The sequence below is a fragment of the Sorghum bicolor genome, chromosome 6 (assembly GCF_000003195.3).
Source record: "Sorghum bicolor cultivar BTx623 chromosome 6, Sorghum_bicolor_NCBIv3, whole genome shotgun sequence".
Classification (NCBI taxonomy): Eukaryota; Viridiplantae; Streptophyta; class Magnoliopsida; order Poales; family Poaceae; genus Sorghum; species Sorghum bicolor.
Genome location: NC_012875.2, coordinates 52,850,338 through 52,867,358, shown reverse-complemented (window position 1 = coordinate 52,867,358; position 17,021 = coordinate 52,850,338). Strand labels below are relative to the sequence as shown.

Genomic DNA, 17,021 nt, shown 5'->3' with positions numbered 1-17,021 from the left:
AGCAGGAACATATCACAACACTGCAACAATTAGTGGACCATGTTTTTTTCAAGATCAGGTTGTCATCCGTTTTTCACTAAACATGAAGCAATTTAAAGTTTTACAGAGTAGTGGCACACAACAACAACATATACGATTGCAAGATGCGCGCACTAAGGAACAAGGTAAGAGACTATACGACCATCTGGTGCGTGACTCAAGCCTAGAGTACGGACCACATATTTCGCCGAAAATAGCCTAGTGTGGTATTTTTGTTGAGAGTGGAGAGTTGAACTCTCGGCCTTTGGTTTTATGCTTCCTACATCCCTACTACTACACTACGTGTACGTTCTTGACATATAGCATATAAGTGCATAGCAAAACTTATATATTTAGAAAAGATAAAACGTCTTATAATTTGAAGATGTATAGCTCTCTTAATTTTAAAGTGACGTTGTAAGCGGTCTGCGAATAATCTTGTTTTAACACATCACATATGAATACCCTAGTCTTACAAACGATGACACAGTTATCAGTTACTCCCTCCGTACCCAGATTAGTTGACGTTTAGGATATGATTGTGCTTACCAAGGAGTCATTAATTAGGATGTATTTTTCTCTGTCTACCCCTATTAAATATGGCATCGGGTGCATTTTATATGAGAAAACTACTTAACTCATATGGTTAGTACAGCGAGGTGTTAGTCAGGCCAGCTGTGTTCGAATCCTTGTGGCCACATATTTTGCAGGTTTTGGTTTTGTTGGCATTGTTTGCCTGCATGCGTTACGGCTGGGTCTGGGTGTGGCGCGCGTTTTGGGCTAGTTTTTTTACGGGGCTAGTTTTTTTTACGGTGGCGCAGGATTCCAAAGGTCTGATGCATGGACTACTTTGACGCGAGCGATTAATTGCGAGCGAAACGAGGAGTTGGCGAGCGCTACAGGTGGGCAAGGGCAATCGCGTCCTAAAAATAACAGCGGACGTACGACGACAGCTTTTGCGAAAACACATCTTAAGCCTAGGACGTCAATTAATTTAGGTATGGAGGGAGTACATATCTATTATAGCCATCCTCGTTTCTCAACTCCCACTGCTGTCTCACATTGCATCGCATCGGCAATTCGGCATCGATCGGTCACATGGGAGCTGCTATGTATCTTGGGAGCAACCGATCGAGCAAGCTTGTAGGATTGGCCGCCTCATCGACCCGAACCTCAAAGCGATTTCAGATAGACCATGGCATGCACGCCGCGATGTTGGTCGAGCAGAAATTAATATGGCCGGTGTGTGTTGGTATATACTGGTAGCGTATGAGGCGCACATCAGCATCACAAGATAGATCAAAGTCAGCAAGGAGAACGAATGCATGCATCACAGCAAGTTGCTTGATCTTTGCTGGAATGGTGTCGACGTACTACGTGTCAAATTCATACCTGGGCTAGCTGGGAGGAGTGGTGCAGTTTGCCGTTCACAATTTGCCGGCACCCGATCGAAGGGCATGCAGCGAACTGTAACCAAAGCGCTGAAGCGCAGACAGCACTGCGACTGCAATCCTCTGCAAGCTATCAAAAGAGCGCTCCTGCTGCCCTCTGAGTAAATCTCAGCATCGATCCTGGTAATTAAAAATCGGATTATTCAATTCTACTTCCAACGTACCCTCTGATCGATCCGGTGAGCATGCTTTCCAGAAATCCCACCCCTGCTGAACAATAGTTACCCAGGACGATATCAGCAGTACACACTTACACAGGCCATGTTACTGGTACTCTAGATTTAGTTTGGATTTGGCATCATTAAGAAGCAAGCGGCAACAATGATCACCAAATTAATAGTACTAGCAATTGCTAGGGACGTTTGTACTAACCGTTGACCCGACAAGAGTACAGAGATAAACGTTGGTTTCCGCGACTTGTCTCTACTACCTGGTTGCAAACACGAGGTAGGATCCATGTGCGTCTGGACTCTGGAGCGAATACTATACAGGACGCCTAGTAAAATATGCCTGGGCTTGCTTTGGCACCTGACAGTCTTCTCAATCTTCCCGCTAATGTCCCCCTCCTCCCTACCGCAATCTTACCAACAATCACCTAGCACATCATACAGTGATTTGACATGACAGTAGTAGCAATTGGAATGCAAATGCACGCATACTGCAGAAATTACGGACATCGGTCCCGGCGTGAGGTGAGGTCCTGGCAAACCCTCCCAATCTGCCCGTTGATTGGGGCTAAGAGGCCGCCGGCTCCATGGGCACGCAGATAGGAGTATGTTGCTCCAACGAAGCATAGACAGATCCTTGCGCCCTTGCCTGATTGTCATTCATCAAGTCCGTCCAGGATCTCAAACTATGGAGTCTGAAGAATTGCGACGTCCGAAGTCGGCATTCAGATCTTGTGGTGTGGTGTGTGTGAGTGGTGACAAGAGTCCTTCGATCACTCTGACGCTCCTCGAAGTCGACGGCATTTATTTCTTACTCTCTGATGATAACCTTGTGTGGTGGCATTGTGCCAAATCCTCTGTTTAGTTGCGGGTCCCTTTTGGTGTGGGGGTGGGAATTGGGATTGTGGCAATACGTCGCGCCGGGGGCAGATGGCCGGCGGGGCGCGGGGGTCGTGTCGTATTCTCGTATGATATCTGGGCAACGTGGGGGAGGAGAGGAGGCGCGCGGCGAAGGAAGCGGGGGACACAGACACGGCCGGTCGATCGGATCTACCGTGTCCGGCGGCTTCTCGTTGGCCGCCCACGCTCTCGTGCCGCGGCCGGCGGCTTCGTTTGACAGGAGGGTCTCTGGGATTGCGAGACCGGGGGACCCAAGGGGAGCGCGGGCGTTATCCGCTGGACTGCTGCCACGACGTAACGTAACGTGCGAGTCTGGCCATGGGCTTTTCGCGACCCACGTGATCTGCTGGGCCAGAATGCTTCGCTTTACTGGGCCGAGATAAAAGTCAGGACCAGGCGAGCCTCTTCTTCGTTTCACGGGTTTTCCTTTTTCTTTCCCCCGCGAGCCGGCGCCCAGGCCCAGGAAACACGCGCATCGCCGCAGGCGGGTATGCAGAAATGCAGTGCAGTTTCTCAAAAAAAAAAAGTCTTATTTAGTTCCTTACCTGAAATTTTTTTACTGTAGCACTTTGTTTATATTTAGGAACAATTATCCAATCATAAACTAATTAGACTTAAAAGATTCGTCTCATAAATTACAGACAAACCGTACAATTAGTTATTTTTTTATTTATATTTAATGTTCTATACATGCACCGTAAAATTCGATAGGATAACAAATCTTTACAAAATTCTGGATTTTAGTTAAAACTAAACAAGGCCTCTGAAAAAATTCAGTGCACAGGCTGCGCTGCTGCTTGACTCGATGTAATACTGTAGTATTTTTATTTTTATTTGATAATTATTTTCTAATTATAGATTAACTAGATTTAGAAGATCTGTCTCGCAAATTACAAGTAAAATGTATAATTAGTTATTTTTTTATTTATATTTAATATTTCATACATGTGCCGTAAAATTTGATATGATGAGGAATATTGAATTTTTTTTGGAACCCCAGTAGAGATTACCACTGTCCCACACGACTAAAGCAGAATGGAATGATGCAAGATCATCGATGGGGCCTAAAACGGATGTCATTTCGCGTGGCTTGGTACACTGTGCCTATCCCATCACGCGCGACCAGCATTTTCTCGTGCAATGCTACGCTGTCCCTGCTTGGAGGACTGGCTGGTAATCTGCTACCAGCCTATCAGATACTGCTATCTGCATCGTCTGGATCCACGGGACCTGTGCAGTGGACACGAGGGCCATCCTCGTAGTCACGGGCTATACAATTCTGCGGAGCTGAGCCCCGGAGCTAATGTGGTCTTTGTTTAAAACGAAATATTAGAACTGCTACTCTACAGTATATGCCAATTCTAGCATATTTGCTTAGTCAAACTATCTCATGTTCAACAAAATTATAAGAAAATCATAAATATTTATAATTAGATTAACCATTAAATATGTTTTGTGTGGGAATTATATATATCTCACTATTGTCGCAGGTAAACATCTATGATGAAGATGTTATTAGGTCTCGCAAAAAGGGGGTGGGGGGTGGGGGGGGGATGAAATGATGTGTTGTTGGGTCACAAAATTCACTAGAAAATATCAGCCTCATTGTTGATTCCTTATGAGGTCTTATTCTTTGTTGATAACAACACCTTCATCAATTCGAGTGAGTTCAGGGCCTGTATCTCGAGTGAGTAGTTTAGTCTCATTTATTTACAAAGGGATCAAATAGACTCTAGGGGCATGTCACTATGTAGTGACTTTGCAAGATGACGATGCTACCGTACCATCTCACTCATTTTGTGGACGATGAAGTTAGGTGCGTCTAGTGCTTGGCAAGCATGGCTCGTATGCAATGCGTCATGGTAAGAGATTCTTGGTGTGGAAAGCTTTAAGAAATGGGCGACAAAGAGGAAATAACTAGACAATAGAGGCGAGGTTTATTTGGGTGGTAGTAACACGTACTAAGGTTCAAGAAAAACCGTACCGAGGGATGCATAAAAGGAGTTGTTAATTTGAATCCCAAGTAATAAATACCTGTACTAGCGCTAGTGAGAACCAGCTAACAACTATTTTGTTGGTGGGGGTGTTTTCATAAAGCATTACCCGACATATTAGTTGTGGATCCGAAATAATGCCTTAGCAAACTTTTAGAGCTAATTAAGGATCCAAATAGACCCTAAGTAGGATTACTAAATGGAGGCATACTAGGGTGATATCGGTCTGTCTGAAATACGGACCTAAGTGATTTTAGTCACTCGACACAGATCTAAGATTTCAAACATTTCTCATTTGGAGAAGGGAAAAACACATATGTTGTAATTGTGCTAGAATCCTAATAAAAGTAGATCATGGGAGATTAACCAAATGGCTAACACAATTAACAAATCGAATAAGTATTACACGTTCAAGTGCTTGATTTTACATACACAACAAATGACTCTCAACAGATTACATGATTCATAAATATAAAAACTAGAAGCAACACTCCTTGTTCTTCGAGAAGATGTCGCGGACTCTTATGAAGAAATGATCAAATACAAAAGAAAAATGGAAATCCAGCAAAGAGATCGACGGTACATGCGAACTGATAAAAGTATTTGGCCGGAATGGTTCTACAGGTTTGTAGAACCCTCGAAGGTGCACAAATGAGCTGGACGACAGAAGAGATCAGCAGACACAATGCATGTGTGTGCCATGCAGGGTGCGTGCTAAATTACGTACGAGCGTGGAACCGCGCGGAGCTTACGCACAGATGTAGCCCTTGGGCACGCACTTGCCACAGTAGTTGACGAGGGCGCTGAGCTTGACAGGGACATCGATGACGATGCCGAGCACGTTGGCCTTGATGGCGGTGCAGAGGCAGACGGCGGCCTCGAAGTCTACAAGGCCATCGAGGAGGGTGCAGCATGGCTCAGCAGGCACCTTGCCAACCTCGCCTTTGACGAGGCCGAGCACATTGGCGCACACGCCGAACTTGAGCGCATTCAGCGGGCACTTGCCGCTGGATGGAGGGGGTGGGGTAGTAGCAGGAGGCGGTGGCGGTGGCGGCGTCGGGGTCGGGCAGCTGCCGCAGGCGTTGGCCACTGTGAAGAACAGGAGGTTAAGAGCCAAGAAGAGGACGGCCTTGGATGCCATGGCTAAGTTGATTGCAGCGCACTAGCTCGTGGATAATAACTGGAGGCAGAAAGAAGAGACGACTATGCTTGTGCTAGCTAGGAGGGAGATGGGATGGTTTAGGGGAGGGGAGTATGGGGGTATTTATAGGAGAAAATATGAGACCTTATGTAGCTCTCCTTTTCTGTATAAGTAGCTACCCGCCTACCACATGTCCCCTTATAATAATAATAGGTAAATTTGCACGAGCTGATCTCTCGTCTACTACTCCCAATCATATATCATGTCACCTTTTTTTTTTCCTCCAAAAGCTGCTATATCATGTACTACGTATAAGACCTCGTTTGGTGCAGCAGCTCTCGTCGTGCTTTGGTGCGGAGCCCTTCCGCAGGAGCTGGGTTTCACTACCTCAAAATGGCTCCGGCTCTCTGCTTAGTGCTGAAGCGCTTGTCCTTATAGTGGCATATGGCTTTGCCCGCTCTAATGACGGCCGGAGCCGTATACAGACCTGTGCTGGCGCAACACCAAATAGACCATATAAGTACGATATATACAGCTCATGTTTTACTCCCTTCATCTCAAAATAAATAACTCTTCGAGGGTTTAAATTTATCTGAAAAAATTACAACGACATAGGACATTGTCTCCTAATACGGAAGCTAATCATGGATGCACATAAATGATAACTATCAAACCTAGGAGATATCCTCCGAGTGTGCATTTTTTTCGCCAGAGGTCTTAATCTATCTATTTTTTAGACTTTATTACAAGACGGATGGAGTACATAATATCGTAGTATATAGTTTATTAAAAATCTCATCCATTAATAGTTACATCTATACTAGTCTTAAATCTATAGCTGAACTTGTACCTCCACGAGGATACAACTCAATTAAATCTTCTCTCACTTCCTTATTAACTCTATATGATATCTCACCGAAATATCACATGTGTCCCTTGTCATGTATGACATGATAATACACTAGAAATGGCCTAGTATTAGTCCATTCTTTCATTGTGTGCCATTTGAAAAGCATTTACATAAGCAAACATATACCACCTTAGAACACAAGTGCGAAAGGACCTCTAGCCTAGTGGTTAGGGCACCCAAGTAGCATTCAACAGGTCTAGATTTGACTCGTGTGGGAGCAAATTAATCAGGTCTAAAATAAAAAAAGTGATAAAAATAAGTTGGGGTTTCCCCTACTAACTTTGATAAAAAAAACCCTTAGAACACAAGTTGTATATCTCGACCATATATAGATGAGATGTGGTGGTTTTGTGAATTCTATTCCACAAACCAAAAGTTCATATCATATAGGTAAATGTATACCACCTTAGAACACAAGTTTGAAAGGGCCTATAGTCTAGTAGTTAGAGCACCCGAGTAGCACTCAACAGTCCTAGATTTGACTCCTATGGGAGCAAACTAAACAGGTCTAGAATAAAAAAATATAAAAAAATAAGTTGGGGTTTTCCTTATTGACTTTGGTAAAAAGAAAAACTTAGAGCACAAGTTGTATATCTCCACCTGAAATGAGATGTGGTGGTTCTATCAATTCTATTCCACAAACCAAAAAGGAAAAAAGAAAAAGATAATAAGAAGTGAGAAGATAGTGGACAATCTAACCTAAAAAAAAGATAATGCACAATCCCATTTGTTCTATACAAAGTATGCACGTAGATGTATGATTTGTTTGGTTCATATATAGCCGTTTTTTTTCACATGTCCTTTGTGTTCCTTGTAGATGTACCAAAGAGATAGCAAAATGCAGCCGTACATGAAAATTTGGTACTTCTATCATTTTTAACCATATCTGTATGTTTTGCCTCGTAAGTAGAAGTACGTCCAGTTCCTGGCCCACTAATGCAAGGCGATCACAGAATATATACTTGGGCCACTTCTCCCCAAACTACTGGTGGTAGCCCAACGGATGAGCATTCCTAAGTTGCTTGTGCAGTTGTGTTAAGTTCTAGGCACAACACAGTACTCGATCGATATGTGTTGTATAGCTCGATCTGTTTGGGATGTTGGATGGAGGAGCACATAGAAAAATATTGCTGAATGATTGACGAATTAAGCAGATAATCTCAAGCGAACAAGCTGGTCAACGAAATGAAAATTTTACCCTCGGTTTCACTTAGAAGACATCCCAATATTATTTCTAATGGGTACTTGTGAAACTAGTTGTAGTTATCTCCCAGTACCAGCAGGTGTGTACTTTTCCTAGTCAAGTGCAGGCGTGCAGCTAATATGGACGAGAAACATCATCATATGCTCATTGTACAGGCCTACAGGGCTGGGCACAGCATATATATACGTGGTTTGATATGCCAGTGAACCACGCAGTGTAATCATCATCCATACATGACTATTGACTAACTACTCTAGCTATTTTTTTTTAGAAAATTAAGAAGGCAAAAGATTTGTCACGATTTTTATTAGGCGAACAAAGAAAAAAATGCAAGCATCAACCTATTAGTTTTCTTTTATACCGTAGCTAATTGATTTTTTGCATTCTGATCTTTATTTAAGTTTGGCTTGCTCTGAATGATCATCAACAAGCCGGCCGGTAGGCAGTGGAAGCTAGCCCATGTGGGAGTGGGAGGTGTGGACGACGGAGTTCCGCTGGGCGCATGCATGGCGAGCCGTGGTACCGTTTGCTTTGAGCCTTGAGCTGGCAGTAGTGTCTCGTGGCAAGGAAAAGCTGAGAGGATGGCTTGGAAGCTAGCTCTGGCCCGGACCATGGGGGCGCCCGACGCATCGCCATCATCTTGACCCCCTGGCAGGGGCACATCAGCGTCGCCTCCCAGCTGTGTGCCGTCCCCGTCTCTCACTATACACACCACACAGCAGGAGAGACGTTGCGCTGCCGCTGCTGGCCTGGCGATGGGGTACGCGCGCGAGAGAGAATCGGCCGGCCGGCCGGCGAGCTCACGGGCCGCACAGTGCGATCGAGCGAACAAACCGGCCAGCGTGCGGTCACCGTGGGGTACTGCGGGCCGGTGTTCGGCCGCCGCAACAGCTCCCACACCTTCAGAACTCTATGCATCTGCTTTCTCATCCCCGCGCGCGCGCGCGGAATGCTATAGGGGAATCGTGTATTTTAGGCCTTGTTTACTTCCGAAAAGTGAAAAGTTTTCGGCACTGTAGCACTTTCGTTTGTTTGTGACAAATACAATCATGGACTAATTAACTAGGATCAAAAGATTCGTCTCGTGATTTACAGTTAAACTGTGTAATTAGTTTTTGTTTTCGTCTATATTTATTATTTCATGCATGTGTTGAAAATTTTTTGGTTTTCAGGCCTTGTTTAGTTCCAAAACTTTTTGCAAAATCGACACTGTAGCATTTTTGTTTGTATTTGACAAATATTGTCCAATCATGGACTAACTAGGCTCAAAAGATTCGTCTCGTCAATTCCGACCAAACTGTGCACTTAGTTTTTATTTTTGTCTATATTTAATACTTCATACATACGTCTAAAGATTCGATGTGACAGGAAATATGAAAAATTTTACAAAATTTTTTGGGAACTAAACAAGGCCTGAACGTAGCCGACTTCAACGACTGTACGGTGATCGGACGTTACTGCATGCATACTGGCATCGGCACACCGCATACTTCACTTCAGTCAAGACTAGCGACCTGAGGCCGGGCAGCCCATTGGATTCGATCATTCATTCGACAGTTGACGCGTCCCAGTCTCTCGTCAGGGTTACCTAGCTGGTCCCGGTAGTGGTCTGGTCGGTCGGTCCTCCCTTTTGTTGTGCACCGGCGCTGTGCACTGGAACGTACTACTGCTACGAATTGGTGTACTCCTACGCCACACGTACGCACGCACGAGATCTGAAATATCTGTCATGACTGGGGCCTTCGCCGTCGTATGCGGCGTCGTTGGCTTCCCGGTCAGTTCCGAGCAGCGATCACGGGTTGCTGGACGTACGCGCGCGCCTACACGCTGCACGGATCCATGCGTGGTGGTTTTATTGGTATACGTACGTTTTCGACCGGCCGGCCAGCACCTAGCCACCGATAGAGAGAAGAACGTGTTTCGACAGATCAACTGGCCTGGGCGGAACGAATAAACTTGCGGCCGGAACAGGATCCGAGATCTGGATCTAGCCTAGCTCCTCCACTTTTATTATTCGGGATTAGCCTAGAATACTCGATCTTATCGCGCGCTTCGTCGAAACAGCGGGAGCGTGTGCTGTGGATTTGCGGGGAGGGGATGCACAGTGTGTGTGTGTATATATATATATATATGGTAATTCCTTTCTACACCAACGTGTAACTACTCCGACCTCCGCACCCAGTCTATTCCACAGCCTACGTATCAACTCCTGTATAACTAAACCATATCTATTTGATTAACGGGTCAAAGTGGTGAACCCGTTAACTAATGTATATATTAGAAAATTCTGTTCTCATTCACCGTATCCGCCGGCCACACGAGTGGTCTCGCGGACGTCTGCTCGTCGATCTACCGGCGGCCGCGCTGATGCCTCTCCCTGACTGGCGGCCGCGTAGATGCCTCCTCCTACTTGTGTCTGTGCAGGCGCATCCTCTCCAACTGACGATGGTTCCGTGTTTTGGAGTTGGCATCGCATAGGGGCACGGTGTGCCCTCACCTACATCGGCAGGCGGCGGCCCTTGGTCGGAGTTCTCCAGCTCTGTGTGCGGGTGCAGGTCGAAGCTCCGCGGTGAGTGCTCATGTTGTGTATTTTCATTGATCTAGCTAGTTTATAGTATTTTTAGATCTAATTGAATTAGTCGTCTTCTTTTACCAGATGCAGATCTAGATGCAGCTTCTTTCACTAGTCATGGGAGGCGACTGATGGGCTGTTGGCCAGTACAGGTACACGTACATATATGTTTTTTTTTGTATTTTTTTGCTTCATTCAGGTTGATCAGAATGTGGAATGAAAAATTGATTAGTTTACTTCTGCACCCATTCATTTTTGTATTCTTTACGAACAGGTAGTAAATCGCATCTCGGTGAGCCACGTCTGCATCGCTGATGTTGTTCGACATTCTGCGTCTATGCGACAACCACGAAGCATTCAGAATTGAGTGGATCGGTGACCAAACTGAGAGATAAATGTTAGTACATACTTCTATAATAATGTATGAACTGATACTCCAGAAAAAGGTATCTACATATACTCGTTTATCAAAAAGTATGTACCTATACTTAGGAAAGGTATCTGTATATACTTGTTTTTCAAAAAGTATGTAGCTGTACTTAGCGTACTTCCGTGATATTACATTATGAGAGATAAATACTAATAATATAATCATGTGTCAGATAAGTATATAAACATACTCCCCAATCTGTATACTTTCCTACGAACGAGTATATTCTCATACATATATATATATATATACTCTGTTCTCCAAACGAGCATCGGTTGATCCCCGTTAAATATGTATGGGTTCATTCTCTCCTTGGATATACTCATTAATTAAAAAACAACTATCTAATCATACCCTTTCTTAAATAATGCGTACGTACACATATATACTCTAACAAGTATGCATTCGTACTGGCTGTTTTCACATGGATGCATATATGACAGTAAAAAAAACTGTAGGAAAAAGAACAAGTATACAAAATCGGCGCCGGCGGCCAGTCACAAATCATGCAGTGTATAGCGACATCAACTCAACACATGCAGACGTACGTGCTATATGCATGTATATGGGCATACTCACAACGCACGTATGTTATTAACGCCTCAATTTTTTGAATTCCTATAAATACGCCCGCATAGTAGGTGTTATAATTGGATTGTATTCAAACCCGTTAGCTCCACTAACACGGGCCCGTTAGCTAGGTCCGCGCGGGGCTGCCTCCTTCGCGCGTGTAGACTCTAGGTGCGTGTAGATACTCGTACGTGTAAAAATCACTCACCCTATATATATATATATATATATAAAAGTGCTATTCTACACCCTAGAATTCAGTATTATTCTACACCAATCTGTTATACTGAACATAATTCAGTATTCGCGTTTCAGTATTGTTCAGTATTTCATGGTCTTAGGTATAGTGTTGGATGATACTGAACGTTGTTCAGTACTACTCAGTATTTTTTCTGCTCAGTTTTGACTTGCGGTGTAGAATAATATTCTACACCTAGGGTGTAGAATAGCGCTACCGTGTATATATATATATATATATATATATATATATATATATATATATATATATATATATATATATATATATAGAGGGAGAGTATACTCTATAGCTAGCTATAAGATATCTTATTTTGTAGCCAGGCCAACCGACCGAGCCATCCACCAGGCGCGCGCTCGACCGATCCTAAGGCCCTGTTTAGTTTCCCACCAAAAATTTTTTCATCCATCCCATCGAATCTTTTGACACATATATGAAACATTAAATATAGATAAAAAAATAAACTAATTACACAGTTTAGTTGAGAATCGCGAGACGAATCTTTTAAGCCTAGTTACTCCATGATTAGCCTTAAGTGCTACAGTAACCTACATATGCTAATGACAGATTAATTATGCTTAATAAATTTGTCTTGCAGTTTCCTGACGAGCTATGTAATTTGTTTTTTTATTAGTTTATAAAAACTCCTCCCGACATCCTTCCGACACATTCGATGTGACACCAAAAAATTTTCATCCCCAATCTAAACAGGCCATAAATTAACGGACCTGCTGCGAGCGAGCCGGCCGGATCTCGTAATTAATTACTATTATTACTGAGGGAGAGAGACCGAGCATGCACACCCTGCGTGAGTAGCGCCAAAAACGTTACTGCCGCTTTCCTGTTTGAGCTGAGCGTGCGGGCCGGAGCTAATTACGTGAAACAAGCTGCAAGCGTGTATAGATGGGTTACGAGAATATACATGCCTTCACGGTGCCATGCATGCAAGCGTGTGTACAGATGGCGTTACGAAAATATATAAATGAAGCTGGTTTACTGGTATAAATTTGCATGTGTTACGAGAATGCTAAAAGAAAATACAAATCTATGATATTAAATATTTATAGGTACTTACGAGAATAGAGCATGATGAGCCCAATTTACGTGAAACTAATTTAGAGTCGCTCAAGATGGTATGTATGATTTGGATTATAGTTACCATAATTGGTATTTGTACTAAGAATATTTACGGGAATTCTATGTTATGAATTTTCCTCTAGCATAACTTGATACTTACAAGAATATTTTTAAATGGATCTCGTAAATATTTACAACAGCTATTTAAATGGATCTTGTAAATATTTAGGAGAATCTTCATTAATAAGTATTTACGAGAATCTGCCCTATAATATTTACAAGAATAATAAATATTTAAGAATCTGCACTAAGTAATATTTACGAGAATCTACATGAAGGAGTAGTTATGAGAATTTGCACTAAAAATATTTACGAGAATCCACACTAAGTAATCTTTACGAGAATCTGCACTAAAAAAATATTTACGAACTTTTACATTAACAATATTTACAACAATCTGCATTAAATACTTACGAGAATTTGCACTAATAGTAATTACGAGAATCTGCAAATTAGAAATATTAATGAGAATTCACACTAAGAAATATTTACGAGAATCCACAATAAGAAATATTTACAAAAATTTTGTATTCTGATTATCCAACTTAATTGAAATAAATTACACAAAGCTAACAATGCAAGCAAATACTACATAATTTGCTCGAATTATAAAACAGTATTAGATACATTTGTGGAAAAAAGATGCATTTGTGCATCTAAACTAAACAGACACATACACGAGTACATGGATCTGATACAATATCCATTATTCAGCAGACTTTGTTGAGAGAAGAAACTCCTCCGTTGAGCAAAGAATCTGGATCCGTGTATGGATGACCTGAGACGATTCGCCTCAGGTTCGTCCGGCCGGTGAGCCATGATGCATCACATCGTGGTGTGGTTCCGAGCCGACGAGAAGGATGTGCACAGGCAGGTCGCGCTTCCGACTCGACGAGGATGTGCACAGGCTGCCAACGGGGAGGGCGCCGCACCATCCAAGCCCAGCGTCGCCTTCACGAGGGAGCGCGGCAGCTGCCGGTCGTCGCAGGGCAGTGCACAGTGGAGCAAGGCCGCCACCAGAGGTCGTGTCGCGGCGGAGCCAGCACCGCCACTGGATGCGTCGCGGGGGAGCCGGGCCGCCGCCCTTGCCGAGCCCCGTTGAGCCCTCACACGAGCAACGAGAGAAGGGTGGACGGGGGATGCTTACCGTCAGTGCACTTTTGTGAGATCCAGATGTGGAACGGAACGACCGGAGAGAGAGAGAGAGAGAGAATGAAACGAGAGAGGTACTAGAAGGGAGACTCGTCGGGGGACCAGAATGATTAGGAAGCAACGTTATTAACGAGCCAGCCAATCCGCACAAAAATTATTTTGATTAGCGGGATTGAATGCATGCATGCAAGGGGACCACTAAGCCAAAACCAGGCGCGTGACAGTGGTGCACCGGTGACCGTCTTGCGAGTTTTGGTCCGGCTACAAAATGTGATATTCTGTAGCCAGCTTTAGACTAATAGTTATATATATATATATATATATATATATATATATATATATATATATATATATATATATATATATATATATATATATATATATATATATATATATATATATATATATATTAGATATTTTGAGAAAAAACATTTGGTTTTGCAAAAAATTGGATGGTGTATTTGAACCCACACTCAAATCTACGTACCTTCGCCCCCCTAGAGGGACGGAATGATCGACCATGGGTGTGCGCTGTTGTGTACGTGATACTGCTGGTTGCATTGGAGCATTGTGAGACTTTCGATTCACAGTTACGCCTGCGGCGGCGTACGTGTAGATCGGTTTCATTGCCTTGGGTGCAAACTAACATAGGGGAGAGAAAAGAGTGGTAAAAGGTGGTTGTTTTGTGACGAACCATCTCATAAAGGCTTGTTTGGTTGATATCATAATTTGTCACGTCTAATCTTCAGCAAGCTTCTGGCGAGTAACATATATAAAAGCCACACCTGTGACAAAGTTTAGCACAAAAATTTAGGATTACGAGACAACTTATATATATATATCATTGTATAAGTGGTGGTGGTTGTTGTTGTTATATAGACGGTGTTTGGCTCCTCACCACGCCCTGCTTGTGGCACATCATGCATTGAAAGGCTACTGTTTGGTTCAACATGCAGGTGTGGTAACGCAGGTGTGGTAGCCACAACTTTCCCCAGTGCAAAATCTCGCCATAGGTGTGGCGGCTATCTTTGGCACCGTAAAGTGTGGCAACGCCATGACGCGCATGGCTAGTTCCGGTTGGAACCAAACATATTCATAAAAAAATAATCTGTTGTATTGTATGCAAAAATTAAGAACCTTAGAATTATTAGGAGACAACTTAAAAGACAACTTCTATTGAATAAAAAAAAGACAACTTCTATACGCGTGCCATACGTAATTCCCATAAACATTCCCTAAAAGACAAATTAAATCATCTCATACTGTAATTACGTGACACGAGAATATCTATGAGATAATATCTTACCCTTAGTAGCATTAGCAAAGCATGTATTCAAGGAAAGCAAGGTATCGTTTTAGGGGGAAAAAAAGAACAGGAAAAGAAGGTATATTTCTCCATTTCAGACCGCCTCTGCCGTCTGCCCATTCCAACCCAAACTCCACAATGACCGAATGCTACGGGCCGGCCCATCCGCGCTCGCTCGTGAACTCTATAGGCTTCAGGCCCAGAAAGAGAGAATGGCGAAGCGTGCCCCCTGCTCGTAGCCGTTAATTAGAAGTGAACGTAGAACACGAATTTCCCAGGCAGGTAAAGCAACGTGTGCCTACGTGTACCGCGTGTACCATATAAGCGCAAATTAGCAAAGTCTGCACAGGCCGGCACGTCTCACGTACGTACGCTTGCATTTAAGAATAATACGGCCAGTACAGGCTGAAACAAATTTAGATCATGTATACCTACGTACCGAACAGATTAAACCATTTATTCATACGCACCGATCGAATACAAGACGATTAAACCATACATCGGAAATCAAGCAACGGAAAGCCAAAGCTGATCAAACAACAAGAGCTACGTGCGTGGCCGTCGCATGCATGCATATAAACACATGCATACAACAGACCAGCTAGCACGTATACAAAACCAAATAAACCTGAATTCGAGCCATCATCCATGCAGCTGCATGATCATGCCGCGCGGCTGAATGCTTAGAGGCACTTGAAGCCGGTGGGCACGCTCTTGCCGCAGTGGTTGAGGATGAGGCTGAGATCGATGGGCAGGTTGAGGTTGATGCCGAGGATATTGCCCTTGATGGCGGTGCAGAGGCAGAGTGCGGCCTCGAGGTCGACGAGCCCCTCCAGCAGCGGGCAGCATGGCTCCGTCGGCGGCACGCCCACCTTGGCCTTGATCAGGCCCAGCACGTTGGCGCACACACCCAACTTGAGCGCGTCACGGGGGCACTTGCCGAACGAGGCCGGCGTCGGGGTCGGCGTCGACGGGGTGGACGGGGTGGGGCAGTTGCCACCGCATGCGCTTGCCATGGCGAACACCGCCAGATTCACGGCGAGGAACAGCGCGACCGAGGAGGCCTTGTTGTTGCCTGCCATTGTTACACACACAGCAACAGCTGATCGATCACAAGCACGAAGGTTGATGAGTGATTAGGCTGCTGGGTGGCCTTAATAACTCGATCGACTGCTAAGCGCCTGTGATAGTTCATGGATGCTGCTCGGTGTGACATTTTATAGGAGCAAGCATGGGTGCAACGTTCACTGATTTTTATTTTTTGAACGACAACTTTCACTAAATTATTAGGGCGTTAAACTTAACCCGTGACCATGGATCATGGATGCGTCGTCGATGCATGTGACGGTGATTATTATTTGATAGGGGATCTGGAATTTTTTTTTTCAGATATAATGCTGGACAGTGCTAGTGATCAAGATTGCTGCATTGGTCGATGCATGTTGACGTTTGTTCTCGCTCGATGGTGGATTGTAGTTTAGTTTAGTAACTTGGCATATGGGGTTGGCTGGTTTGTACCTTGGTAACATGATGAGGATGTCATGGAAATGGGTTTTAAAAATTGTTGTGTCAATCAGAGGATAGCAGAGCTACGAGACGAAGGGCGCCAACCGGTGGACCACAAAACAACCCTGTGATTGCTGAGGTAATCTGCGTTTAGTTTGACAATGTAAGGGCACGGACGCACGGTTGTTCGCTTCAAAAGAAAAACGAAGCCTATTCGTTTGTCTTTGAAAATATTGTGGAAAAAGTCTACATAACCCCCAAACTATCTAAGGTGGAATACTTGATCCCCCAAAGTATAAAACCGGAT

The 17,021-nt window shown here is 43.9% G+C and overlaps 2 protein-coding genes and 2 long non-coding RNA genes across 4 annotated transcripts; 1 reads left to right on the top strand and 3 right to left on the bottom strand.

Annotated features, from left to right (window-relative positions):
* Positions 973-2,538, bottom strand: LOC110436611. Its single transcript, XR_002454417.1, has 2 exons — positions 1,411-2,538; positions 973-1,277 (listed from the first exon to the last, which is right to left on the bottom strand). It is a non-coding gene; the product is annotated as an uncharacterized LOC110436611 (long non-coding RNA).
* LOC8083381 (14 kDa proline-rich protein DC2.15) lies at positions 4,893-5,808 on the bottom strand. The gene has a single exon (XM_002446871.2). It carries the CDS (start codon positions 5,669-5,671, stop codon positions 5,279-5,281), a length of 393 nt encoding a protein of 130 aa, XP_002446916.1. The 5' UTR covers positions 5,672-5,808; the 3' UTR covers positions 4,893-5,278.
* Positions 10,027-11,580, top strand: LOC110436647. Its single transcript, XR_002454466.1, has 3 exons — positions 10,027-10,354; positions 10,442-10,509; positions 10,632-11,580. It is a non-coding gene; the product is annotated as an uncharacterized LOC110436647 (long non-coding RNA).
* On the bottom strand, positions 15,635-16,410 carry LOC8083380 (14 kDa proline-rich protein DC2.15). The gene has a single exon (XM_002446870.2). The coding sequence runs from the start codon at positions 16,288-16,290 to the stop codon at positions 15,892-15,894; it is 399 nt and encodes a 132-aa protein (XP_002446915.1). The 5' UTR covers positions 16,291-16,410; the 3' UTR covers positions 15,635-15,891.